The 27550-nt window shown below is 39.6% G+C and overlaps 3 protein-coding genes across 7 annotated transcripts in view; 2 read left to right on the top strand and 1 right to left on the bottom strand.

Moving 5' to 3' along the window:
• Positions 1 to 7540, top strand: part of LOC133633419 (uncharacterized) — a 51398-nt gene extending 43858 nt beyond the window's left edge. Inside the window, exons 11-12 of the mRNA XM_062025944.1 lie at positions 210 to 389; positions 5179 to 7540. Coding sequence (XP_061881928.1) covers positions 210 to 389; positions 5179 to 5424 — 426 coding nt within the window. The 3' untranslated portion in view covers positions 5425 to 7540. The remainder of the gene's footprint in view (positions 1 to 209; positions 390 to 5178) is intronic.
• A 5085-nt stretch (positions 7541 to 12625) lies between these two features.
• Positions 12626 to 27550, bottom strand: part of LOC133633978 (general transcription factor II-I repeat domain-containing protein 2-like) — a 54614-nt gene continuing 39689 nt past the window's right edge. For 2 of the 4 annotated variants that reach the window (XM_062026845.1, XM_062026844.1), the window contains 2 exons: positions 13817 to 14655; positions 12626 to 13704 (listed from right to left, as the gene is read on the bottom strand). In XM_062026845.1, coding sequence (XP_061882829.1) covers positions 13270 to 13704; positions 13817 to 14413 — 1032 coding nt within the window. In that variant the 5' untranslated portion in view covers positions 14414 to 14655 and the 3' untranslated portion in view covers positions 12626 to 13269. Of the gene's footprint in view, positions 13705 to 13816; positions 15490 to 27550 lie in introns of those variants that run through there. The other 2 variants (XM_062026846.1, XM_062026843.1) reach the window with 2 other exon arrangements.
• LOC133633976 (dynein axonemal light chain 4) lies at positions 18842 to 27188 on the top strand. Of its 2 annotated transcripts, none has more exons than XM_062026838.1 (4): positions 18842 to 18968; positions 20151 to 20230; positions 21690 to 21773; positions 26358 to 27188. In XM_062026838.1, exons 2-4 carry the CDS (start codon positions 20159 to 20161, stop codon positions 26520 to 26522), a joined length of 321 nt encoding a protein of 106 aa, XP_061882822.1. In that variant the 5' UTR covers positions 18842 to 18968; positions 20151 to 20158; the 3' UTR covers positions 26523 to 27188. The 2 variants fall into 2 exon arrangements, with proteins under 2 accessions (XP_061882822.1, XP_061882823.1); XM_062026839.1 differs by having other exon boundaries at positions 18966 to 19097.

Genomic DNA, 27550 nt, shown 5'->3' with positions numbered 1-27550 from the left:
TTTTTATAGTCTTTGGTATGACTCGGCCGGGGTTTGAACTCACAACCTACCGATCTCAGGGCGGACACTCTAACCAGAAGGCCACTGAGCAGGTAGTGTCACCCTGTTTGTCCCACCCAAGTACACCTGACAGCCTACAATCGAGGGCTAACCCACCCATTTGTCCCACTTCTTTCCAAGCTAACCTCCTTTAATCCTGTCCATGGCAGGTGGCCCAGCTGCCGTTGTCTCTGCCTCAAGACGAGTGGCAGCACATCTGTGTCAGCTGGACCCTGAGGGACGGCGTGTGGAAGGCCTACCAGGGCGGCAAGATGAAGGGAAGGGGTGAAGGCCTGGCCGCCTGGCACCCGATCAAGCCGGGGGGAGTGCTCATCCTGGGCCAGGAGCAGGTGAGCCTAGGCTGGGACAGAGATTGATGTCTTTTTGAATTAGCATGAACTGCTGCGAGAACTGTCTGTTCTAAAGTAAACAAAGAACCAGCGAGCACATCAATCATCTCCGCCGAACGATTTATTGAATAAGCAGACTCTCACCTATTCAAGAAGATACATTCCTATTTTGTCCTACTTCTATTCAAGTGTGTCTGCGGCTACATACATTTACTGAAAGCAGACGTGCAATCTTCTTTATGGTTGGCATGACCAAGGACATCTTTGTGTGGGGAAACTGTGAACGTAAAAAAAGAAAAGCCAACGGTTTGGCGAGACTGCTACGTGACTAATTATTGTCGGGTTGCGATTTCTTCAACCTGGCAGCCAGAAAGTGTTTTTAAACTGCAGTAGGGCAGCAACAGGAAGTTTGATTTAGTTTTCTGGGGAGCTAAAGACCTCGCTCATTGCGGGGGTGGTCTTACCATTAGGGCAAACATTTCCCAGTGATCCCAAAATGTCTCATAAAAAAACGATTAATAAAGTTGAGTTCTGTTTAAATGGTAAATGGGTTATACTTGTATAGCGCTTTTTTACCTTCAAGGTACACAAAGCGCTTTGCCACTATTTCCACATTCAAAACACATTCACACACTGATGGCAGGAGCTGCCATGCAAGGCCCTAACCACGACCCATCAGGAGCAAGGGTGAAGTGTCTTGCTCAAGGACACAACGGACGTGACAAGGTTGGTAGAAGGTGGGGATTGAACCAGGAACCCTCAGGTTGCTGGCACGGCCACTCTCCCAACTGTGCCACGTCGTTTAACAAAACAATCTAATTTTTTTTGTCTTAATTCTTGCGCTTTAAAATACATTAAAAGGCGTGTCCTCCTCACCCAATGGACTATTCCATGCTACTGCACATGAGCACACTTAATTTCGGAAGACCGACGAAAAACCCTGTTGTCAGGTTTATAAGTCAAATCAAATCAAATCAACTTTATTTATAAAGCACATTTAAAATTTACCACAGGGGTAGCCAAAGTGCTGTACAATGGGCAGGTTAAAATAATACGAGAACCGAGCAAACACAACACAACACAAACAGAACACGATAAAAAATAAATAAATAAAATATAAAAACATAAAAACAGGTTCACAGCAGGTGTATTATGGGGCGCCATTGCAGGATGGGTATCACTCAGTGTTAAAAGCCATGGAATAAAAGTATGTTTTTAAGAGAGATTTAAAAACAGGAAGAGAGGAGGCTTGTCTAACACTAAGAGGTAGGTCGTTCCAGAGCTTGGGAGCAGCGGCGGCGAAAGCTCTGTCACCTCTAAGCTTCAGCCTTGTGTCCGGGACCGTCAGTAGCAGCTGATCGGCTGATCTTAGGGATCGGGTGGGGCAGTAAGGCTGAAGGACAAGAGCATTTTATAAAGCTGAAACAGGACTTACCAAAGTGGAGAGAAGTTTTTATCAAAATTACCCAAGATGTCAACCTTTCTTCTGAGTGATCCAATCCAGTGCGATCCAATCTCATTTTTAAAAACCCCATAAAATGTTGGAGCCAAGGAAGTTCTCATCTACTTGTGTTCTTTCAATTACATTGCAAGGAAGTTATTGGCAAACATTCCCATGAACAGAAGCAGCCAGCAACATACAATAGTCCAGAGTGTCTACTCTGCCGTGGTGGACCATTGTCCTGCTACCGGGCTACCCTCAGTCTCTTTTTGGATAAACGGTCCACTTTTGCAGCATTGACCGAGCAGATTATTGTAAATGTAGAGATGACAAAAATAAACACATGCTAATTTTATTTGGCCATGTTGACACTGCAGTATTATTCTCCACTGTGTCTATTTTGCTGCAGTGGTCCATTTTCTTTTTGCCCTAAGTCTCCTCTTTGTTACAATTGTAAATGTGATATTTGAGCATACAACGCTAACAATGAACACACATGCTAATCTCAGCTATTGCTGGATGCAGCATTATTATACTCCACAGTCTCTGCTTGGCTGCAGCACTCTTTCTTGACGCCCACAGTACCCTCTTGTATGATATGTGTCCCCTTACCAACAGCCCAGTAGTAAATCCTGAAGACACGCTTGGCTGTTAATTGTTTTCTTGCTGCACTCTCCTCTTGGATAATTATTTTTTAGTTTAGTCCAGGGGTCGGCAACCCAGTATGTTGAAAGAGCCATATTGGACCAAAATTAAAAATAAAAATCTGTCTGGAGCCGCAAAAAATTTAAAAGCTTTATATAAGTGTTATAATGAAGGCAACACATGAAGTAAGTGTCTATATTAGTTAAAGGCCTACTGAAACCCACTACTACTGACCACGCAGTCTGATAGTTTATTAATTAATGATGAAATCTTAACATTGCAACACATGCCAATACGGCCGGGTTAACTTATAAAGTGCAATTTTAAATTTCCCGCTAAACTTCCGGTTGAAAACGCCTTTGGATGATGACGTATGCGCGTGACGTAGCCAGTGATACAGAAGTATCGGTACCCCATTAAATCCAATACAAAATAGCTCTGTTTTCATCTCATAATTCCACAGTATTCTGGACATCTGTGTTGGTGAATCTTTTGCAATTTGTTTAATGAACAATGAAGACTGCAAAGAAGAAAGCTGTAGGTGGGATCGGTGTATTAGCGGCTGGCTGTAGCAACACAACCAGGAAGACTTTGACTCGGATAGCAGACGCGCTAGCCGACGCTGGCCACCGACCGCACGGATGATCGTGGTGAAGTCCTTCTTCCTTCCGTCGATCACTGGAACGCAGGTGAGCACGGGTGTTGATGAGCAGATGAGGGCTGGCTGGCGTAGGTGGAGCGCTAATGTTTTTATCATAGCTCTGTGAGGTCCCGTTATACTAAGTTGGCTTCAATGGCGTCGTTAGCAACCGCATTTTTAAGCTTCGAAAGCATTAACCGTGTATTTACATGTTCATGGTTTAATAGTATTGTTGATTTTCTGTCTATCCTTCCAGTCAGGGGTTTATGTATTTTGTTTCTATCTGCATTTGAGCCTGATGCTATCACGTTAGCTCCCTAGCTAAGTTAGCTTCAATGGCATCGTTAGCAACAGCATTGTTAACCTTCGCCAGGCTGGAAAGCATTAACCGTGTATTTACATGTCCATGGTTTAATAGTATTGTTGATCTTCTGTCTATCCTTCCAGTCAGGGATTTATTTATTTTGTTTCTATATGCAGTTAAGCACGATGCTATCACGTTAGCTCCGTAGCTAAAGTGTTTCGTCGATGTATTGTCGTGGAGATAAAAGGCACTGTGAATGTCCATTTCGCATTCTCGACTCTCATTTTCAAGAGGATATAGTATCCGAGGTGGTTTAAAATACAAATCCGTGATCCACAATAGAAAAAGGAGAGAGTGTGGAATCCAATGAGCCAGCTTGTACCTAAGTTACGGTCAGAGCGAAAAAAGATATGTCTTGCACTGCATTCTAGTCCGTCACTCTAACGTTCCTCATCCACAAATCTTTCATCCTCGCTCAAATTAATGGGGTAATAGTCTCTTTCTCGGTCCGAATCGCTCTAGCTGCATTGAAAACAATAGGAAAATATGAGGAGGTGATCAACTGACTACGTCACGCTACTTCCGGTAGGGGCAAGGCTTTTTTTTATCACAGACCAAAAGTTGCGAACTTTATCGTCGTTGTTCTATACTAAATCCTTTCAGCAAAAATATGGCAATATCGCGAAATGATCAAGTATGACACAGAATGGATCTGCTATCCCCGTTTAAATAAAAAAAATTCATTTCAGTAGGCCTTTAAATAAGCCAACTATCAAAGGCTGACGAAAATCTTCATTGACAAAAATGTTGTATTTTAATTTTTGAAACATTGGAAATCATTAGTAACATGGAGGCTTCTCACAGGATGAGATAACTTCGGGAAATGACTGGCTCAGAATGGCCAAAGGTACAAATGTGTGTGTCCAAGTTAAAGGAAACGGCAGGCTGTCTTCTTCTAATGGATTTATTACAATCTTTGCGAGCTGGGTAACGTTTGCTGTGGTCTGGAACAACACAACACACAAACAACTAGGAGAAATGCAGCCAATATCACATACAGATAATGTGTCATGAGACATGCAAATATAAATCAAATACACAGAGGACATAAGTAAAGGAAATTAAATGAGCTCAAATATACCCACAAACGAGGCATAGTGATGCAATGTGTACATACAGCTAGCCTAAATAGCATGTAAGCATCGATTAGCTTGCAGTCATGGCTTGCCCAAATATGCCTGATAAGCACTCCAGCAAATCAATACAATCAACAAAGCTCACCTGTGTGCGTTCACGCACAGCATAAAACGTTTGGTGGACAAAATGAGACAAAGAAGGAGTGGCATAAAACACGTCTTTCTGTGGCAGCATCGGAGAAATGTGTACAAGTAAACAAACTACGATGAGTTCAAGGATTGCTGAAATTAGTAGGACAAAACGGTGCTTGCCAAATACTCTTCTCAGTGAAGCATGTTTAATGTAAACAGTGGGATTTCTAACAATTAGGAAGGTTTGTCTCATGTTTGTTCTCCTACAGAAAATATATTAAAACAAAAAATATTTTTTTTCTTCATCTTTTTCAATTTTCACACATCTCTGAAAGAGGTCCAAGGAGCCACTAGGGCGGCTCTAGAGCCACGGGTTGCTGACCCCCGGTTTAGTCGGTCGACCTCCCTACTTCCAAAAACTGACGAAATTACCCCGGGGATCAGTGTTTGTGTAAAATATGATAACGTTTATAATTTTTCCCCGATCACAGGACACCCTGGGCGGACGTTTCGACGCCTCCCAAGCCCTGGTGGGGGAGCTCTCCCAGTTCAACCTGTGGGACCGTGTTTTGAAGCCCGCCGAAGTGGCCGCCGTGGCCGAGTGTAGCTCCTCCGTACTCGGCAACATCGCCCCCTGGACCGACCTGGACGTCGACGTCTACGGCGGGGCCACCAAGGAGTCCTTAGACCCGTGCCACGCTGCTCAGAGATCCAACCCCGTGGGCCCTAAACAGTGAGACAGTCTGGCATGTTTAAGTCATGCATAAAGTGTTTTTCGGGGGAGGATTACCACACTATCGTGATGGAGCTATTCGGTTCTTTCGAGTTTTTCGTGTCGGTGTATTTAGTTCTGCAGTAAGAATGAGGTAAGTGGAAGCAGCAACCTTGTGGATGTCAACAGGGCGACTAAACCATACCTGACTCGTCGGGACTTAGCAGGTAAAGCTAGGGAACAGCAAGGTTCTTAATTCACTTTATTGTACAGTAGCTTGTGCTGAAACTGCTGAGGTGTTCTCTGAAAAAAAAAAAAGTTCAGTTCTGCGTACTTGTAGCTTTTATATGGAAAAAGTTGCTCCCGTCGTTGGCTATAATACAGTAAAGGTGTATTATTGTGTCATGTAGCCTTGCTAACACAATTTGTAGACCTGCAAAAAGCTTCGTATAGAGAAATGTCATACTGTACACCGCAAAAAACCTCTATGAAATTAAATCGTGTCTTGGCTAAAACCAGAATGTGTGTATTTGCATGTAAAAAGTATGTTCTCAGCGTAAGTGTCCATTTGCCAAAGTCAATGAAATACATGAGAAATCACTTATTCCATCCAACCAACAGTATGACGACCAACTAGGACTCTAATATTTATGTTTTTATTCAACACTTTCACAATTAACTGTGAATCAATACAAATGTGTTGAAGTCGCCATTTTTCGTTTCAATTTATATTTAATAAGTAACTCATGTGGCAAAAAAATGTGAGATTATCTTCTTTTGCAAAGATTATACGTAGTCTGTAATTCATTAGCATTTTGTACTAATGTACATTTGTGTACTATTTTGTTTGAATTGTAGTTACAGCATAGGTGCTAAGCCAAGCTAGCAGCATTAGCACCAAGGCACACTATGACATTGAAATTCATCTTCATTTTGCTTGGAAAACCTGAAAATGTTCTTATTTTACTCCGTATTTTAGCACGAGTAGAACTGCAAGCCAGTTAGCGCGTTGTTATTAACATCCCGTGGTTGTCTCCAACAAGACAGCAGCCATTTTGTTTTTGTTTTCTGTCATGGACATTTTTTGATTTGTGAGAAGAACATGTACGAAAAGTGATTCATCCCTATTTTGTCCAGCTGAACAACAACACAAAACACTGTGTAGTCAAGTGTACTTTGCGCTAAATGCTTTCTTTACCTCGTTACATGATACCAAGGAGTGTTTGGCCACACTGAAAAAAAACATGAGAATACTGTCAAAATATTACTCTGTAATATATGTAATTTTACAACTTGTTTTCTTCTTGCTGGAGCCAATATAATATTAAAATTTCAATGACAATAACTCTGCATTGTCATGTTACAATTTTTTTATGTGATGCTACTTTTTCCCTTTATTTCATGGTCTTATTTTTACATGAAGCCTAATTCTTGTAACAATTTACAATTGTTCCTCAAATTATAATTTTACTAAGAAACTAATTGCATTATTTGCAAAATGTTAAAAAAAAATGTTTGTAATATTTTGAGGTCTAAAAAATATTACTTTGTCTAATTATCTAGTACTGTTAATATTTTTTTAATTTTACTTTTTTTGAGTTGCTATGAGTAGCATTTTGTTTCGCCCCTGAATTTTATGATTTTTTTTTTTTTTACGTACCAATTTATTCTTGTAACATAATCTTAAAACAAGAATATGTAAAATAATAACATTCTTAAAATACATTTTTAAAATAATATCCTGTCCAAAAAGTTTGAATTTTTTTTCTTTTTGACCAACTTTTTTCCTGCAATTCTTTAAAACAAATATCTGACTGTCATGAAACAAGTAATATTTCAACCTAGTTCTCGGAACATTGCAGCTGTTCTTTTTTTTTTTTTTGCGAGTGTGCTGCTGTGTAATACTCATTGGTACCATAATCCCCATATTCCTTTTGTGTTTTTTCAAGTGCCTGTTTGGGCTTCAAACGCCCTCAATGGTAGTCTAAAAAATGTTTATATTGTTTTCTTCTACCTGTGTCTTCTAAGTGTTGTCTTTCTTTGCACCCTTTTAATGCAATTGCTCTTGTGAAATCGGTGGATGAAACGTAATAAAACTGCATATGATGATGACATTGTCGTGCTATGTGGTCACTGATGCAAAGACGGGTATGATTCACTTATCCGCCCCACACGCTACATTTCCTGGCGTCGTTGAGACGTGTAACTTTCCTCCTCCTGTTTTCCCGGCCTCCTTGTCACCGAAGATATATTTAATATAGCCAGCCTCGACAAACCAGATGGACGGCAACACCAAAAATACACGTTTTTTAAGTTGGCTTTTTTGTATAGTGTCTAACAGATGGATGCAGAAGACACACAAAGTGCAAGCAAAACAAGCTGAGAGATAATGATCCGCATAAATACAGATGCACTTGGGAGGGAGAGCAATCCCACAGCGCTTATTGCATTAATTAAAGCGCAACAAAAGATGCTCCGCATTGCAAATTAGAAGTAGATTTCTCTCTCTTGGATAAAAGCTGCAAGGGCAAACAGAAAATAAGAATGGGTTGTAATTGATACAACGCAACGTGCATTTATTTGCATGTGGCGTTGTGGCAGATAAAGCAACATTGCACACAATGGAGGGAAATATAAGAAGACAACATTGTTTGCCCTCCCCTGTTTGTCACATGGGGGTATACATCCGCCACTCATGAATAATAGATGCTCGCTAATTGGCTCTCCTCAATGCAGCCTGACGTTACCAAAGCTTCTGTTTGACCTTTCCATCTTAGTGCTGCTGTTCACAAACAAACACTGAATATTGTATCGTACACATTCTTGTGTCACCTCCACCCACACAAGTCTGCAAGCATTCAAAGTCAACCTCTCTCAAAAGGGACTTTGGAGCAATGTTCTAACAGTTCCATGTCCCAAGAGCAGGGATGTTCAGAAACAGTAAATAGTTTTGGGGCCACATTTCAAAAAAGCGAAGGACCAGGACACCGGACTTCTCCCTTCTTTATTTAGTCCTATTTTGTATATTCTGGATGACCAGTGTCCTCTACAGTAGAACTTTGGGTAACACTTTAGTATGGGGTACATATTCACCATTAATTAGTTGCTTATTAAAGTAACAAATACTTAATTTCGAGTTATTTGGACACTAGGGGAACATATAAGGGTTAGGATTAGGGTTAGGGTTACTAATAAGACATAATTCTGAGATTATTGAGGGAAGACTCTTAGTTAATGGCTTACTGGTTGTATAATAAAGCCATGCAGAATAAGGCATTAATAAGTACTTAATAATGACTAGTTAAGAGCCAATATGTTACTAATTTGCATGTTAATAAGCAACTAATTAATGGTGAATATGTTCCCCATACTAAAGTGTTACAGAACTTTGATCGAGGTCTATTTTTTGTCAAGGAGCACTCTGCTGTTATTAAGGACCTTCTGCAACAACAACAAAAATTGTGGTTTTAAGAATCTGCTTTTGAACTGAAAGTTTTTGGGACTAAACCCGCAAGCCACTAATACCCCAAATGATAAAAAATAAAAGACCTAAAATCAAACCTTGAGGAACACTAAAAAAGTTGAACAAATGACTACTATTGGCGTCTTATACAGCAACACCTTAATTACATAAACATGTTACTGCCAAAAATGAGACTTAAAGGCCTACTGAAACCCACTACTACCGACCATGCAGTCTGATAGTTTATATATCAATGATGAAATCTTAACATTGCAACCAATACGGCCGGGTTAACTCATAAAGTGCAATTTTAAATTTCCCGCGAAACTTCCGGTTGAAAACGTCTATGTATGATGACGTATGCGCGTGACGTCGATGGTTGAAACGGAAGTATTCGACACATTGTATCTCAATACAAACAGCTCTGTTTTCATCGCAAAATTCCACAGTGTTCTGGACATTTGTGTTGGTGAATCTTTTGCAATTTGTTTAATGAACAATGAAGACTGCAAAGAAGAAAGCTGTAGGTGGGATCGGTGTATTAGCGGCTGGCTGCAGCAACACAACCAGGAGGACTTTGAGTTGGATAGCAGACGCGCTATCCGACGCTAGCCGCCGACCGCATCGATGATCGGGGGAAGTCCTTTGTCGCGCCGTCGATCGCTGGAACGCAGGTGAGCACGGGTGTTGATGAGCAGATGATGGCTGGCGTAGGTGGAGCGCTAATGTTTTTATCATAGCTCTGACGAGGTCCCGTAGCTAAGTTAGCTTCAATGGCGTCGTTAGCAACAGCATTGCTAGGCTTCGACAGGCGGCACAGCATTAACCGTGTATTTACAGGTCCAGTGTTTGGTTCGGTGTCTCCTGATAGTAGTATTGTTGATCTTCTGTCTATCCTTCCAGTCAGGGGCTTATTTCTTTTGTTTCTATCTGCATTTAAGCACCATGCTATCACGTTAGCTCCGTAGCTATAGTGGTTCACCGATGTATTGTCGTGGAGATAAAAGTCACTGTGAATGTCCATTTCGCGTTCTCGACTCTCATTTTCAAGAGGATATAGTATCCGAGGTGGTTTAAAATACAAATCCGTGACCCACAATAGAAAAAGGAGAAAGTGTGGAATCCAATGAGCCCTTGTACCTAAGTTACGGTCAGAGCGAAAAAAGATAGGTCCTGCACTGCACTCTAGTCCTTCACTCTCACGTTCGTCATCCACGAATCTTTCATCCTCGCTCAAATTAATGGGGTAATCGTCGCTTTCTCGGTCCGAATCGCTCTCGCTGCTGGTGTAAACAATGGGGAAATGTGAGGAGCCCTTCAACCTGAGACGTCACGCTACTTCCGGTACAGGCAAGGCTTTTTTTATCAGCGACCAAAAGTTGCGAACTTTATCGTCGATGTTTTCTACTAAATCCTTTCAGCAAAAATATGGCAATATTGCGAAATGTTTAAGTATGACACATATAATGGATCTGCTATCCCCGTTTAAATAAAAAAAATTACTTTCAGTAGGTCTTTAAAGGGGAACTAAACTTTTTTTTATCGTGAATTGTGAATTACATTTATATAGCGCTTTTTCTCAAGTGACTCAAAGCGCTTTACATTGTGAAACCCAATATCTAAGTTACATTTAAACCAGTGTGGGTGGCACTGGGAGCAGGTGGGTAAAGTGTCTTGCCCAAGGACACAACGGCAGTGACTAGGATGGCGGAAGCGGGGATCGAACCTGCAACCCTCAAGTTGCTGGCACGGCCGCTCTACCAACCGAGCTATACCGCCCCTGATTATAGAGCCCCTAAAAAATATCCAAACACCTCCTTTAGGGTATTAAATACAATATGTAAGTATATATATAATGTAGTTACAGGCACATTTATAATAATTAATACTTATGTATTTTGATCATTTTAAGCATACGCGGCGCATTAATTTAAAAAACGCATCATGTTTGATTTTTTTCTTCATCACTGATTTCTGCTCACTGCAGACTTTATGAGAGCCAACAAACATCATTTAACATCACTTACTGTACAAGGTCTGCTGTCATTAGGATGCCGGTAGCTAGGATGTTCGTATATTCCCATTTAGATGACGAATGTCTCATCATCCTCATGAAGAAACGGGGTGGGGGATAGGGGGGAACTAACTTTTCGTGTCGTTCTCGTCATTTTCAGGTCCTAAATGGCTGTCAAAGTGTACCAACTTGTCGGATTACATACTCAGCCATCTACTTTTCATGTGAGAGGCATGATTTATGATCTACAATAAACTTACAAGCAGCAAGGAAGCAGCAGACCACTCGATGATGTAAACATAGCGGCACACGGAAGTGATCACTTCGCCGCTATAAATAGTTTGTCTGCATTCGCGCTGACAATAACAGTATCACTAATACTTGGTTAATATTCAAGTCACGAAATGTAAATAAAGTATTGTTGCCGCTTTTTGAATGGTTATCGGATTTTATGGGAGGAATTGAGGAACTCCTATTGGCTCCGCTGCAAGCAGACTTTTACAGTGGAGCCAATGGGAGCTCCTCTATTCCGCCCATAAAATCTAATAAATAACCATTCAAAAAAGCGTCAACAATACTTTATTTACATTTCGTGATTTGAATATTAACCAAGTATTAGTGGTATTATTATTAAAAGTGCTACGCAGACAAACTATTAATAGCGGCGCTGTGATCACTTCTGTGTGTCCCTATGTTTACATCATCGAGTGGTCTGCTGTTTCCACTTTTTTACCTCAGCCAAAGAGGTTGTTTGCGCCAGGGTTTTTGTGTTTGTGAGCAACATAAATCCAACAGTTATGGATAGATTTTGATGACTTTTTCCAGGAAATGTCCAAATAAACAATTCCTCTCATCTACTACGAACAAACTTCACCTCCTGCGTACGGCGTTCAACATCCCCCACCTTTTCAGCCCTGTGCTGCGTAGAGGATTCTGGGAGATGTAGTCAATTTTAAGACACGACCAACGCTTAAGCGCCAGAAAAAAACTACACACCGAGTTTTTGTTCAATACCGTCACACGTCACAGCATTATTGTGAAGATTTTGAAACAGTAATACCTCGATATCTACAATAACCGTTACACCCCTAATATTTACCATAAACTATTGGTAGTCAGCCTTGCTCTTTGATTTATGTTGCAAACAAACTGGGTCATTTGGATTGACCTCGATGAACTCCATCATGGCATAGTGTGCTAATGCTGTGCAATTATCCTACTGATTAGAACACACACTGTGCATGTATACTATAGTTGACCTTTCGGTTGCATCACAAGAGTTGCAGACGGAGAGCCCAGACGTGAGATGAAGAATATCATCATTATGGGATCTGTTTGCCTGCCTGTCCATGGATTGATAATCCACTCTAATCCACTCACAGAAGGGAGGACTTGTTCAGATTAAAGTGAATACAGAGCGGGAGTGTGAGGCTGAGAGGCTGCACTAGCAAGATTGATGAATTTTAGAGCTTCCACTGGAATTATGGGTCAGAATACATCCACCTGGGGATTCCATCCAGATGTTTCCTGCACAAGGTCGGTCACATTCGGTAACAGGGATGTTTCAGTCGGATAGTGGTAGCAACGGCATTTCAATGCATGAAAATCATAGTAATGTGAAAATAAATAGAAGTATTGTTATTAAACAATGTGTAAAGATGAACAAAATAACCCTCAAAATTAACATCAATACATAAAACTAGTCATTATATTCATTTTTTAAAAATCTACTAAAAATACCGTAAATAATTAAGTTACAAAAAATTATAGAATAGAAAGTATACTCCTGCAAATATTGGTCACATTCAGCAAAAAGAGATAAAGTGTTATGATGAGTTAAATTAAATGCAGGTGTGGTTGTTTATTCTGGTGTATATTTTTTAAAAACATGATTGAAATAAATTGCATTGTATTATTGCACATAGGCAAGTCACTATAGACCAGGGGTCCTCAAGTACAAATCTTGAAGGTCCACAAATGTTATTTTGAAACAGGCTGGGTCCGTTTATTGTCGGTCAAGCTTATATAGTAGCAGGAGGTAGGTAGTAGTTTAACATATTCTTAAAATTAACAAAAATAAAATAAATATCCAATAAAACACATGAACGATTTTCTTTGAAAAAAAAAAAAAAAGAACTTAAATAAAACTTTCAGTTTTAACAAAAAATAAATAATTTTAAACACAACCCTCCTATCCCTGGTAAACAAATGACCTCAACAGATTTATGTGCAAATATAACTATGGTACAGTACATCCCCATTGTGTAAAACACAGCTGCTCAATGGGAGAATTAGGCTCTTGGGGTTGAAGCCAAGACTTTGAACTTTGGCACAAAAGGTGTGATGGCCAGGCGGAGACATTGATCCAGGTGTTCATTGGTCAGTCTGCTGCGCTACTTGTTCTTCACAATGTTCATTGTAGAGAAGGCAGACTCACAGCTGTATGTTGAGCCAAACATTGTGAGGATGTGACAGGCCATCTTATGCAGCAGAGGGAACTTGGAAGGAATGACCACCTTTGACCAGAAGGTGATGGCGTCACACTGAGCCTCTTTCAGTGCGACACTTTCTTGGAGGTCAATGAGCTCAGTCTGCAGTGAAGCAGCTCTGGTCCATGGGAAGACTTGTTTTGCTTCTGCAGAGAACGCACTCACATTTCTGATCAGGAATGGGTTTTCAATGAACAGCAGGACTTGTTTTCCCAAAATGAAGCCATCAAAGCGAGTCTTGAAATTTGCAATGAGTTTTTCCAAGAATTCCAAATGGCACTGATGATCTCCCTCTCCTTTGGTCAGTTCCAGAAGTTTGGGGAAGTGGAGCAGTTCCTCCTGTAGATACACAGTTTAAATATATATTAGGAACAATGCTTAAAAATAGGTATGAATTATCAAGTGGAAGAAAATAGTGTGTGGTAGAAAATAATAATAACAAATTAGTTACCTGTATGTCACTTTTGAAAAGCTCCAGCTTCCTCTGGAAGGCACGGGCTTCTGACATCAGCTCACACACTGTGTTCTTCTTCCCCTGTAGCTTGAGATTTAGGTCATTGAGATGGGAGGTTATATCAGCCAAAAATGCCACAGCTTCCATTTTCCCAGCATTTTGCAGAAATTCCAGGAACTGTTTTGCTTTTGCGCTATTTTGCTGGGACAGAAACACTTGCAGCTCTTCTCTAATGGCCCAAAAACGCTCCAGGACCCTGCCTTTGCTCAGCCATCTGACGTTGTTGTGCACGAGCAAATCATCAAAAGCAGCATCTACCTCTGATAGGAATGTGCGCAGCAAGCGGTGCTGCAGTGCAGATGATGCTCTCAAGAAGTTTATGAGTTTCATCATTGTTGTCATGATTTCAGAGTACACTTCTCCAAGACTTGCACAAAGGACAGACTGGTGGATTATGCAGTGATAACATATCAGGCCAGGGTGGTGTTCTCTCAGACGCGGAACCAGTCCCTTCTCTCTCCCCAACATGGCTGGAGCTCCATCAGTAGCAATGGACACAACTTTCTTCAGATCTATCCCTTTTTCATTCAGCATTTCTGATATTGCTTTATAGATGTCTTCTCCCCTTGTTTGTCCACTGAGGTTTGCCAGGCCCAAAACATCTTCAATAAACTCCCCCTTTTCCTCATCATAATAACTCACAAACACCAACAACTGAGCATTGTCAGTGGTGTCAGTGGACTCATCCACTGCTAGGGATATGCACTCTGCGTTTTTTATTCCATCACAAAGCTGCTTGGACAAATCACCAGCCAGTATTTCAGTACGTCTGGTAGCTGTGGCAACAGAGAGTGGGATTTGATTTATTTTAGCTGTCATTTCCTCCTTTTCTTTGCCTTCAAACATGGCACCCATCACTTCAGTCAAGCATTCTTTAATTATTTCTGCATCAGAGAATGGCTTCTTGTGTTTACTCAAAACCCATGCCACTCTGAGTGAGCACTCTGTTGCTATTTGTTGTTGTGTCATAGATTTAACAAAAATCTTGCTTGATGTTTCATATGACTTTTTCAGCCTCATGATTTCTTTTTTTCTTAGCTCTGAATCATGAGGAAATGTCTCTTCAAATTCGCGGTGCTCTTTCAGATAGTGACGTTTTAGATTTTCACTTTTCACCAGAGCAACAGTACTGTTGCATATTAGACACATTGGTCTGGTACTTGCAGTAGGTAGGATGAAAACATATTGCTCTGTCCATTCTTCCTTGAAACGTCGGTTTTCCCTGTCCACCTTTCTTTTACCAGCCTGAGCCAACTTGGAGCATGCCATTGTGATTTGATTCACATTCAGTGACTGACGAGTGAACAGTTAGCAAAGTAGCAATGCGAGACAACTGTGTGCCTGCAGCGAAAGGTTCCATGCATGGGGCATGAGCGCTGTGTGACCCAGGTGGTAACAGCCTATCAGCGCGTCGTTGTGATAGAGATGACACCCATACTCTGATTGGCTGATTCCGCAGCCAATCAGAGTGGCGTTCTCTCGCTCTCACTCCGTCTCTCTCTCTCTCACTCTCTCTGAGAGAGCGAGAGAGAGAGAGACGGAGTGAGTGAGACACGGAGGAGAAGTGTAAACTAAACGTGGAGATATTTGACTAAAAACAACAAAGAACGTTGACTTGCGCTAGCGATAACTCAAAGATAAATACTATTATTATATTTTTTTATAATAATTATAATTATAAAAAAAATATATATATATTTTATATATAAAAATATATATATATTTTTTTTAATACTATAATTCGTGCTGGGTCCGGACGGACACGTCGCTGGGTCCGGACATGGACCGCGGTCCGCCTGTTGAGGATCACTGCTATAGACTATTAAATAGGACAATATATGTTCAGTCGTGAGGGCAGCACGGTGGCAGAGGGGTTAGTGCGTCTGCCTCGCAATACGAAGGTCCTGAGTAGTCGTGAGTTCAATCCCGGCCTCGGGATCTTTCTGTGTGGAGTTTGCATGTTCCCCCCGTGACTGCGTGGGTTCCCTCCGGGTACTCCGCCTTCCTCCCACCTCCAAAGACATGCACCTGGGGATAGGTTGATTGGCAACACTAAATTGGCCCTGGTGTGTGAATTTGAGTGTGAATATTGTTTGTCTATGTGTGTTGGCCCTGTGATGAGGTGGCGACTTGTCCAGGGTGTACCCCGCCTCCCGCCCGATTGTAGCTGAGATAGGCTCCAGCGCCCCCCGCGACCCCGAAGGGAATAAGCGGTAGAAAATGGATGGATGGATGTTCAGTCGTGGTCAAAAGTTTACATACACTAGTGAAGAACATAATGTCATGGCTGTCTTGAGTTTACAATACTTTCTACAACTCTTATTTTTTTGTGATAGAGTGATTGGAGCACATACTTGTTGGTCACAACAAACATTCATGAAGTTTGGTTATTTTATGAATTTATTATGGGTCTACTGAAAATGTGACCAAATCTGCGGGGTCAAAAGTATACATACAGCAATGTTAATATTTGGTTACATGTCCCTTGGCAAGTTTCACTGCAATAAGGCGCTTTTGGTAGCCATCCATGAATAGCCATTACCATGAATTGATTAATGTGGACCCGACTTAAACAAGTTGAAAAACGTATTCCGGTGTTACCATTTATTGGTCAATTGTACGGAATATGTACTGTACTGTGCAATCTACTAATAAAAGTTTCAATCAATAAATCAATCAATCAATCAATCAATCAGTCAGTCCACAAGCTTCTGGCAAGCTTCTGGTTGAATTTTTGACCACTCCTCTTGACAAAATTGGTGCAGTTCAGCTAAATTTGTTGGTTTTCTGACATGGACTTGTTTCTTTAGCATTGTCCACACGTTTAAGTCAGAACTTTGGGAAGGCCATTCTAAAACCTTAATTGTAGTCTGATTCAGCCATTCCTTTACCACTTTTGACGTGTGTTTGGGGTCATTGTCCTGTTGGAACACAAAACTGTGCCCAAGACCCAACCTCTGGGCTGACGATTTTAGGTTGTCCTGAAGAATTTGGAGGTAATCCTCCTTTTTCATTGTCCCATTTACTCTCTGTAAAGCACCAGTTCCATTGGCAGCAAAACAGGCCCAGAGCATAATACTACCACCTCCATGCTTGACGGTAGCATGATGTTCCTGGGATTAAAGGCCTCACCTTTTCTCCTCCAAACATATTGCTGCGTATTGTGGTCTAACAGCTAAATTTGTGTTTCATCTGACATCACATGGACAAAGATAAGATCTTCTGGAGGAAAATTCTGTGGTCAGATGAAACAAAAATTTAGCTGTTTGGCCACAATACCAGCAATATGTTTGGAGGAGAAAAGGTGAGGCCTTTAAACCCAGGAACATCATAATGGTGGTGGTAGTATTATGCTCTGGGCCTGTTTTGCTGCCAATGGAACTGGTGCTTTCCAGAGAGTAAATGGGACAGTGAAAAAGTAGGATTACCTCCAAATTCTTCAGGACAACCTAAAATCATCAGCCCGGAGGTTGGGTCTTAGGCGCAGTTGGGTTTTCCAACAGGACAATGACCCCAAACTCATGTTAAAAGTTGTAAAGGAATGACAAAATCAGACTACAATTAAGGTTTTAGAATGGCCATCCCAAAGTCCTGACTTAAACGTGTGGACAATACTGAAGAAACAAGTCCATGTCAGAAAACCAACACATTTAGCTGAACTACACCAATTTTATCAAGAGGAGTGGTCAAAAATTCAACCAGAAGCTTGCCAGAAGCTTGTGGATGGCTACCAAAAGCGCCTTATTGCAGTGAAACTTGCCAAGGGACATGTAACCAAATATTAACATTGCTGTATGTATACTTTTGACCCAGCAGATTTGGTCACATTTTCAGAAGACCCATAATAAATTCATAAAAGAACCAAACTTAATGAATGTTTTTTTTGTGACCAACAAGTATGTGCTCCAATCACTATCACAAAAAAATAAGAGTTGTAGAAATTATTGGAAACTCAAGACAGCCATGTCATTATGTTCTTTACAAGTGTATGTAAACGTCATTGTAATGTTTCTGTTAGTTCGAATATTATCTGTCTTTGTCACTATGACGTTTTTGTTTGGCCAATGTGTTCTTTATTATTTATGTATTTATTGCAGGTTTGTCTGTAATATATCCTGTACTTACTACTAAATTATTACATTGTCCTACTGCTAATACACTACTACTAAATAATCCATAATCCATCTAGAAACTTATTATTAGCATAGAATATGTCAAGAGAACTGCACCTGCAACTGTTTAGTTTTATTTTATGATTTTTTTTTATACAAGCAACCTAATGTTGCAACACTAATTTAGAAATGTTCTTCATAATATTCCAACTTAAATATGAAAAAAATCAGCATCACTTTTATATTTTTATATAATTGCTTTCTTGTATTGCACTGTTTCCCTTTATTTCCTGTTTCTTTTTACATGCAACCTAATTTCTTGTAACAATAATTTACAAGTTTTCCCTCATATGACAATATTAATACTAAAATAGATCTAAATTATTCGTATGTTAGACTTTTTTTTTTTTTTACCACACAAAAAAGGATAATACTTCTAAACATATGTACACTCTAATGCAAAATGACAAACTAGAAAACAATATTGATAATAATGTTAACACGTATAAAATGACAATTTTCAAAAATAATATCATAAAAAAATATAAATTACATTATCTAAAATATTTAGAAACTATAATTCTAAAAAGCACATTAAAGACTATACAAAATATACAATACTTCTACTACTATAATACACTGTTGCAACTAACACAGACACAATGATAATGAACACAAATATATACACTATATGATGAAAATATACGGATCAGTCACATTGACAAAATATATATTTTATAATAATACAACAAATTGTTTTAAAGTAAACGCTGAGTTGCTGATTTGAATAATAATACAACACATTGTTTCGAAGAATACGCTGAGTTGCTGATTGACAAGACAAGAGCCAATAGCAACGTGGTGTTTCCTTAGTGGGCGGGACTTCCTCCACTATGTGTAGCTCTGTTTAAAATGTGACCCTAACAACCGACCCTGGGACTGAAAACAGTCGGGACTTGAGTCCAAACGGCTCTTAAGTAAGTCACGCCGATGTTGCCCAGCAGTTTTTACCCGAACTTATCAAGCCGAGAGCCGCCACCGAGCGTCTGCCAAAGCGAGAGAAAGCGTCAGCTGTTCGCTATGGAGCTACAAGCTAAGCTAGCTGGGTAGCTTGTAAATTCTGTTTAGCCAGTTAACTCCTTGTTTACATACTAGTTGTTTATCATAATAACACATGTTATATATTTAAAACATATAAACTTGCTCGTTGTGTAGAAATAATGCATTTTCTTTCTACACAGTACTGTATACATGTCTTGATATTGCTAGCTAGGTAGTTTACTCGCTCAGGTGTGTTGTTGCTCAGTGTTGCTAAGTGCACTGGTAGTTCCCTCTGCCTTTTAACAAGTGTACATAATGTGTTGTTGCTCAGTGTTGCTAAGTGCACTTGGTAGTTCCCTCTGCCTTTTAACAAATGTACATAATGTGTTGTTGCTCAGTGTTGCTAAGTGCACTTGGTAGTTCCTCTGCCTTTTAACAAGTGTACATAATGTGTTGTTGCTCAGTGTTGCTAGTTCCCTCTGCCTTTTAACAAGTGTACATAATGTGTTGTTGCTCAGTGTTGCTAAGTGCACTTGGTAGTTCCCGCTGCCTTTTAACAAGTGTACATAATGTGTTGTTGCTAAGTGCACTTGGTAGCTCCCCCTGCTTTTTTAACAAGTGTACATAATGTGTTGTTGCTCAGTGTTGCTAAGTGCACTTGGTAGCTCCCCCTGCTTTTTTAACAAGTGTACATAATGTGTTGTTGCTCAGTGTTGCTAAGTGCACTTGGTAGCTCCTCCTGCTTTTTAACAAGTGTACATAATGTGCTGTTGCTCAGTGTTGCTAAGTGCACTTGGTAGTTCCCGCTGCCTTTTAACAAGTGTACATAATGTGTTGTTGCTAAGTGCACTTGGTAGCTCCCCCTGCTTTTTTTAAACAAGTGTACATATTGTGTTGTTGCTCAGTGTTGCTAAGTGCACTTGGTAGCTCCCCCTGCTTTTTTAACAAGTGTACATAATGTGTTGTTGCTCAGTGTTGCTAAGTGCACTTGGTAGCTCCCCCTGCTTTTTAACAAGTGTACATAATGTGTTGTTGCTCAGTGTTGCTAAGTGCACTTGGTAGCTCCCCCTGCTTTTTAACATGTGTACATTATGGAGGTTAATTACATGCATTTGCAGGGGACGGAATGGCAGGAACAGGTGAGGGAAAGAAAGAAGAAGCCGACTACAAAAGACTCCACAGCTTCCCTCTCATCAGGGTAAGTAAGACATACTATTTACAGTACTTGGACATGTGTCTCTACACCACTGCCAGTGATGCAGCTCGATCTCACTGACGTTGTACATATAAAAAAGGTGTGCAACTTGTGTAATAATGCACATGTGAAATACTGCAACTTAGTATTATCCATGGATTCAGCATATACAGTTCAATTCATTTTGAATATTTCGAACATGCAAACGATACAATGTAATGCATCACACGATTCCAGTTGTTTCATTACAGCACGTCCGAAAAGGAGTAGGAAGAAGCAGACCTTATTTAATCCTACCCCTTTTCATACCATAGCAATTTTATCCAATTTCCTTGTTCTCTGTAACAAAACAGTGAACAAATAAATAATAAATAAATGATATACCATAGTAAGCATACAAATATTAAATACATAAATAATCTGTCTCAATAACAAGAAAAAAAAGGGTTCAAGATGTTCATCATAATTCTTGTTATGTGTACTTTGCGAACACTTGTAGTCTGAACCGTCTCTTAAACTGAATCATATTGGTGCTTTGTTTAATTTATTTGGTTGATAATTTAATTCCACATACTGATATACTAAAGGTTTTAAGTGTTGTACGAGCATACACATGTTTTAAATTCGATTTTCCTCTAAGGTTATATTTCTCCTCTTTTATTTAGAAGAATTGTACATTATTGGGTAGCAGGTTATAGTTTGCTTTGTACATAATTTTAGCTGTTTCCAAATGCACCAAATCGTTGAATTTCAATAATTGTGATTTAATAAATAAAGGGTTTGTATGTTCTTTATATCCAACATTATGTATTATTCTAATTGATCTTTTTTGTAACACAGTTTGAGTTTGAGTTTATTTCGAACATGCAATCATACAACATGATACATCACAATTTCCAGTTTCTCTTTTCAACATGTTCGAAAAGGAGTAGGAAGAAGCAGAGCTTATTTAATCCTACCCGTTTTATTTTGCATAACAGTTGCTAAAACTTTTGTTCATTTCCTGTTCTCAATTTATTCACAATATACTCCATTAGTAATCACAATAAAAATAAATAAATAATACTCGGTGAGGTAAGTTACATTTCATATGGTGAGATGAGTAAGATTATTTTGAAAATGAATGGATGGATGAAATAAATGTTTATCATGGTTCTTCTTTGTACTTTGTAAACACTTTAAGTTTGAAGAGTTTCTTGAGGTGGATCATATTAGTACATTGTTTGATTGCTTTGCTTAATCCATTCCATAATTTAATTTCACATACAGATATACTGTATACAGTTAGTGAATGAAGCGCACATTTGTAGTTGTTTCCCCATATTTCTGCACAATAACTCAGATATGGTAACACTAGTGAGCAGTAGAGAATATGAAGTGATTTTTGGTCTAGAAACATTGTTAGAAACATTGTGTTATAAAGGTCTGAAGTTGCTAAAAGAACATATTGATATGTCCCTAGCACACAGACATGGCTGAGGAGATGAGGGTGGAGACGATGGAGCTGTGTGTGACAGCCTGCGAAAAGTTTGCCACAAACAATGAGGTATGTGCCTTGTCAATTGTTTTTTAATGTGATTTTTATGTTGTCTGTGCAAACCATCAACCTACTAGGGACTACAGGGGGAAATTAGTTTATAGCTACATTCTGGCATTCGTCCCGCGTAACAAAATAAATACACGGTTTAGTCTGTTTTCATGGTATACAAGAAAGTTCACTCCAGTGTGTAAATGTGTGTAATTATTTCATATATTTATAGAAGTTCCACTTAGGCCTGGGAGATATGGCCTAAAAATAAAATCTCAAGATTTCTTTAGTTCAATGATTTTTTTCTGAATTTTTTCAACATGTCCTGTCAAGCCAATCAGGCAACTCATATTGTTGATGTAGATGCCTATATCTGCTGTACGGAATTGTTTTACAAAAGAGAAGTGTGGGATATTTCTCGTTTCCCTTTTTGTATTTGACTCTATTTAATAGATGTATTTAATGTTTGGTGCAGGGGGAGGGGATAGAAAGAAGAAAAAAAAGAACACAGAGGGGGGAATTGTTGGAACTCGTTTTAAATGACACTGCATACACTGCATTTTACTCTTAGCAAAATTCCAAATTTGTATAATGTTTTATTTTAGACCAGATATCAATTTTACTTTTTAAGGAATAATTTTCAAAGAACTACATGTGGAGCTTCCTTCGGGAGACACTTCTGTCTTGAACAAATGACTTCAGTTAACAAAAAATGTAGCATTGCACATTGCATGCAAATAAATGATAATCTCCAACATTAAGATTATTAAAGTGCAAACCTAAAACTTTAACCTGACTCTCGCCCGATCCTTGTAGTTCGCTGAACTCCACACAAGGATCTGGGACTTCTCAATAGGAGATGTATTTCAGAAGGTGGGGTCTTGTAAAAAAAATCATTGTATGTGATTGGATAACCACTAGTCCGTTATCTTGAATGACGTGCTACTTCAACCACTCACATCGAAATCAACCCGTGACGCTGATTTGAGGGAAGCTGGGAAATCCAAAACTGAACAGCCAACATATTGGATAACGACAGAGCGAAAAGTTCTCATCTTCTAAAGAATTAATATTTGATAGATTCGACAAAACAGTTGCAATAGCAGAATCAATGTCAGCACACGACTCCTCGCTGCGTGCCGCCATTGTTGTTTGAATCAAAAAGTTGCTTCGGCGCTTTGTCACATCTATGAAATCCCACCCAGCGATTCTGATTGGTTCATTATTTTTTGGTATCTTGAAGTTTACATTGCCCTCGATCCCAGATCCTTGTGGGAAGCTCAGCGAACTACAAGCATCTGGCGAAAGTCAGGTTACCAAAACTTCTGTCATAAACAAAATACTTTTGTAAATAAAAATGTAATATTGTGCATTGTATGCATATAAATAATCAAGTAAAACATTGAGAGAACTATACTTTTAGTAAGTAGAGGCAGGCTTTTTAATTGTACGTGCACCACATCTTGGCGGTGGGCAGAGCGACTGCTTTAGTGATCGTTCTCCACTGTCCTGTAAATGATTCTACCACAGGAAGCTGCTTTTCAGCGTAAGTTTGTTGTTGCGGTCTTGTTCGCCTCGTAAAGAGTGTATTTCCCGCACTTGACTGGAGGCTTCGGTTTCAGATGCATAAATACGTTTGTTGTTCTGCTGCCTTTTTAAAATACATTTTGCAGCGTACAGTTTCGCATCTGTTGCCGCAAATTCAAACTACAGACAACACTTTTCTTTTCTTTGAAACAAACGTCTCGCTCTCGTTTGCAAAAGCATTAGCCATGTTTTGTTAAGTGTGAATCCCCTAAGAAAATAAGGAGGGCGGAAGCTACAGAAGGTCCTCGGGGCAAAAAGTATGCCGGAGCAAGAGGAGAAAAACATAGATTTTTTATTTTTTAGATCGTTTGCAACAAAAAACTCAAATTTATCGATAAAATCGATTTATCGCCTAGGCTTACTTCCACTGTTATTTAAATACATATAAGAACCAGTTACACATATTTAAATGGGGAAGTTCCGATCAGGGTTTTATGCTGCCGATTCCGATATTATCATCTATGAGTGATCGGCTGATACCGATCACATGTATTAACTGTAAAAAAAATTTAATTATGGTAAGCACTATTACCAGTTGAACAATATCAACACAGTATTTAAACTAGTTCCTTGTTCTCTTTTATTACATACAATTGCCTGATCAAAACAGTCAATAGTACACAATAACTAAACAAAAGCAAAATCTACTATCTACTACTCTTTTTAATCCTTTATGCTCTTATGGTACTCCTGTGTGCAGGGAATTATTTTGTGAGTTTGTAAAAATAACAAAAGCAACAAAAAATACTTTGATAAAATAAAAATATCAACCTGATCACTGTAATATTGATCATACACTGATACTGCCATCGGTATCAACACCACCAATTTATGGATCAATCTGCCCTACTCCTTCTGAGTGTGAAAATTATTATTAATTATTATTATACTCTTGTCAATATACAGGACTGTCTCAGAAAATTTGAATATTGTGATAAAAGTTCTTTATTTTCTGTAATGCAATTAAAAAAAAAAAAGTAATACATTCTGGATTCATTACACGTTAACTGAAATATTGCAAGCCTTTTATTGTTTTAATATTGCTGATTATGGCATACAGCTTAAGAACTCAAAAATCCTATCTCAAAACATTTTAATATTTCCTCAGACCAAGTAAAAAAAAAAGATTTATAACAGCAAAACAAAATCAAACATTTGAAAATGTCAATTAATGCACTCAGTACTTGGTTGGGAATCCTTTTGCACGGATTACTGCATCAATGCGGCGTGGCATGTAGTGCTCTAAAATCTCTAGAAGCGTCTGACTTGGGCTATGGAAAAGAAGCACTGGACAGTTGCAGAGTGGTCCAGAGTCCTGTTTTCAGACGAAAGCAAGTTTTGTATTTCATTTGGAAGTCAAGGCGCTAGAGTCTGGAGGAAGGCTGGAAAGGAGCAAAATCCAAGTTGCTTGAAATCCAGTGTGAAGTTCCCACAGTCAGCAATGGTTTGGGGAGCCATGTCAGCTGCTGGTGTTGGTCCACTGTGTTTCATCAAGTCCAGAGTCAATGCAGCTGTGTACCAAGAGATTTTAGTGCACTACATGCTTCCATCTGTTGAAAAGCTCTATGGAGATGATGATTTCATTTTCCAGCATGATCTGGCACCTGCCCCCAGTGCCAAAACCACCAGTAACTGGTGTACTGACCATGGCATTACTGTCCTCGATTGGCCTGCCAACTCCCCTGACCTGAACCCCATAGAGAATTTGTGGGGTATTGTGAAGAAGAAGCTGAAAGACACCAGACCCAATAATGCAAATGAGCTAAAGGCCGCTATTGAAGCATCCTGGGCATCCATAACACCTCAGCAATGCCACAGGCTGATTGCCTCCATGCCACGCCGCATTGATGCAGTAATTAATATTTAAAATAATAAAAGGCTTGCAATATTTCAGTTGATGTGTAATGAATCCAGAATGTATGACATTTTAGTTTTTTTAATTGCATTACAGAAAATAAAGAACTTTTTACAATATTCAAATTTTCTGAGACAGTCCTATACTTATTTTCCTCTTAATATCTGCTTACTTCCTGCTGTAACATAGTTGCATCTACACTTCTTAAAGTTTACTAAGCATTTATTTATTTGTGTTGTTTAAAGCTAGCTTAGCGTTAGCTTGGCTAGTAGCATGCCTGCTCCTGGCTTGCTCTCGGTGTGTAACAAGTTTGGCCTCGTCCACCAGTAATACTCAGATATTAAGAAATGCTCTTTGACATAATGGAGGTGATTATTATTTGCTTGTGAGAGCGGCTCCACACTTTGTATGAAAACACATTAGCTGCATGTTTTAAGCCAGGGGACTAAAAATACAGTCTCAGCCAGAGGAGATCGGTAATCGTCATTAAAAGGCATTAATTGGCAATTCCGATTCACATACTTTTTCACGATAATCGGCCAACGCTAATCGGTGGCCGATCAATCGGCACATCCCACATTTAAAGACAAATCCTAGTGTTAATATTCATGATTAGTATAATCAGTTCAGCATTTTCTCATTACATTAAGCCTTTTTGCTATATTTTCCATTTTTGCTGTTAGAAAATAAAAATTTCTACAATTAGCCGTGGTCCGCAAATGGCCCCTAGGCTTCACCTTGGAAACCCTCGGGATACCGTTTTTCACGGAATGTTACCAAATGAATGAAGGGTGTCTCCAGGTTCTGTCTTCTTAGCACTATCACTAGTCAAAGGCTGGGCTGCATGCTTGTGGAGTTGTTCTGCACTCTTTCACGCCTCACTTTTCACTGCAGTGGTAATGCACACTACACCGGGCTTTTGGAGGTGCCCTGCATTTAGATTTTTTCTAATGTGTACCACATGGTCATTTGGAAGTAAAGCATCTGTACCGAAAAATCGAAATAAGAATAAATCTAAGTCTTTTCATTGCGGTCAAAATTAGTCATGGTGGACCAACACAAATAAATGAATGTATAGGAAACGCCGGGTGGGCAATATGATCCGAATTAGGTTATTTTTCTTTTCTTGCACGTGTGACGTCTCGCTCGGCGGCCTCTAGAGCGCCGCCAAGATGATCAAGGAGTCCATGGACAAGAAATTCGGCAGCTCGTGGCACGTGGTGATCGGCGAAGGCTTCGGTTTTGAGGTGACGCACGAGGTAAAGAACCTGCTTTACATGTTCTTCGGCGGGAGTCTGGCCGTGTGTGTGTGGAAGTGTTCGTAGCACAACACACACACACACTAATACCTCTCTGGGCGCCAAATGGGAGAAAGAACACCAGCCTTTGATTGGACTCTGGCTATAGCGGGTGACATGCTGCTAATGTGGAGGACAAAGCATCTCACCCTGTTGGACTAGCGGCGAAGAACTGTGACATCTCAGTAGCTTCCTGCCTTATCTGCCACTTCTTTCCTTTTAGCTGTTACCATGGTGTCAACTTTTACAGCTGGCCAGGGTCTCCAAACCCCTTTCTCCTCTTTCCTCTGCAGGGAGCGTCTTGGTGTGCATGTTTGGGCTCTGTTTGTGAGTGTGTGTGTGTGCTGGACACACACACACATAGGCACACTATTGGGTTTTTTTCCACCACTTTTTGTGCGACAGTAAAATATCCATGTTGTCTCTTTTCTTACACCTGTCTTTCAATACAACTTTTTGATATTTTTTAAACGTGTACATAGTTTGATGCGACTTTTAACAAGTGTCATCTTCTTACAAACGACCTATGCTACCTTTCTTTCTTGCTGTAAAAAGTTGTTTGTTATAACTTGTGTGTGTGTGTGTGTGTGCGTGCAATGGATGACACTTGCCAGTGCAAAGCAACTACAGTATATAAGAGAGAGATAACTGATATAATTACACAATGAAGAATAATAAACTCTGAAAACAGCATTGTTGCATCATTGTGTTTACTTTCTGTATGTACCGTAGAAGGTGTATTTGGAAAAGCAGTTACATAAACATTCCTGTCCGTCATTGCATCAAGCACGTACTTGTTCTGTGTCTACATTTAGAACGTTTTAACGAGCGCGTGTCCTTGCCACCAAGGAATAATTAGCAAAGTCCTACGAAAACTGTTACCACAGAACAAACAAAAGGAGGAAATGCCACACAAAATTATTCAATGCACCTGACCGTGAAGTGGTTAGAAACCGTTTCAATAATTAGTAGCCAATAACTGTACTGTCAGCTTAAGTCCACCTTCAGTTCTCAACCCAACATTCACAAATTCACACCTAAACCTGAATGCTGCC

Source organism: Entelurus aequoreus, linkage group LG18 (assembly GCF_033978785.1).
Source record: "Entelurus aequoreus isolate RoL-2023_Sb linkage group LG18, RoL_Eaeq_v1.1, whole genome shotgun sequence".
Classification (NCBI taxonomy): Eukaryota; Metazoa; Chordata; class Actinopteri; order Syngnathiformes; family Syngnathidae; genus Entelurus; species Entelurus aequoreus.
This window is presented reverse-complemented; position numbering and strand designations above follow the sequence as displayed.

What these genes read in the sequence shown, in the direction of transcription:
- LOC133633976 (XM_062026838.1), top strand. Translation starts at nt 20,159, where the DNA reads ATGGCAGGAACAGGTGAGGGAAAGAAAGAAGAAGCCGACTACAAAAGA. An exon ending in ACAGCTTCCCTCTCATCAGG is followed by an intron (nt 20,231 to 21,689) that starts GTAAGTAAGACA and finishes ATATGTCCCTAG; the next exon opens with CACACAGACATGGCTGAGGA. An exon ending in AGTTTGCCACAAACAATGAG is followed by an intron (nt 21,774 to 26,357) that starts GTATGTGCCTTG and finishes GGCGGCCTCTAG; the next exon opens with AGCGCCGCCAAGATGATCAA.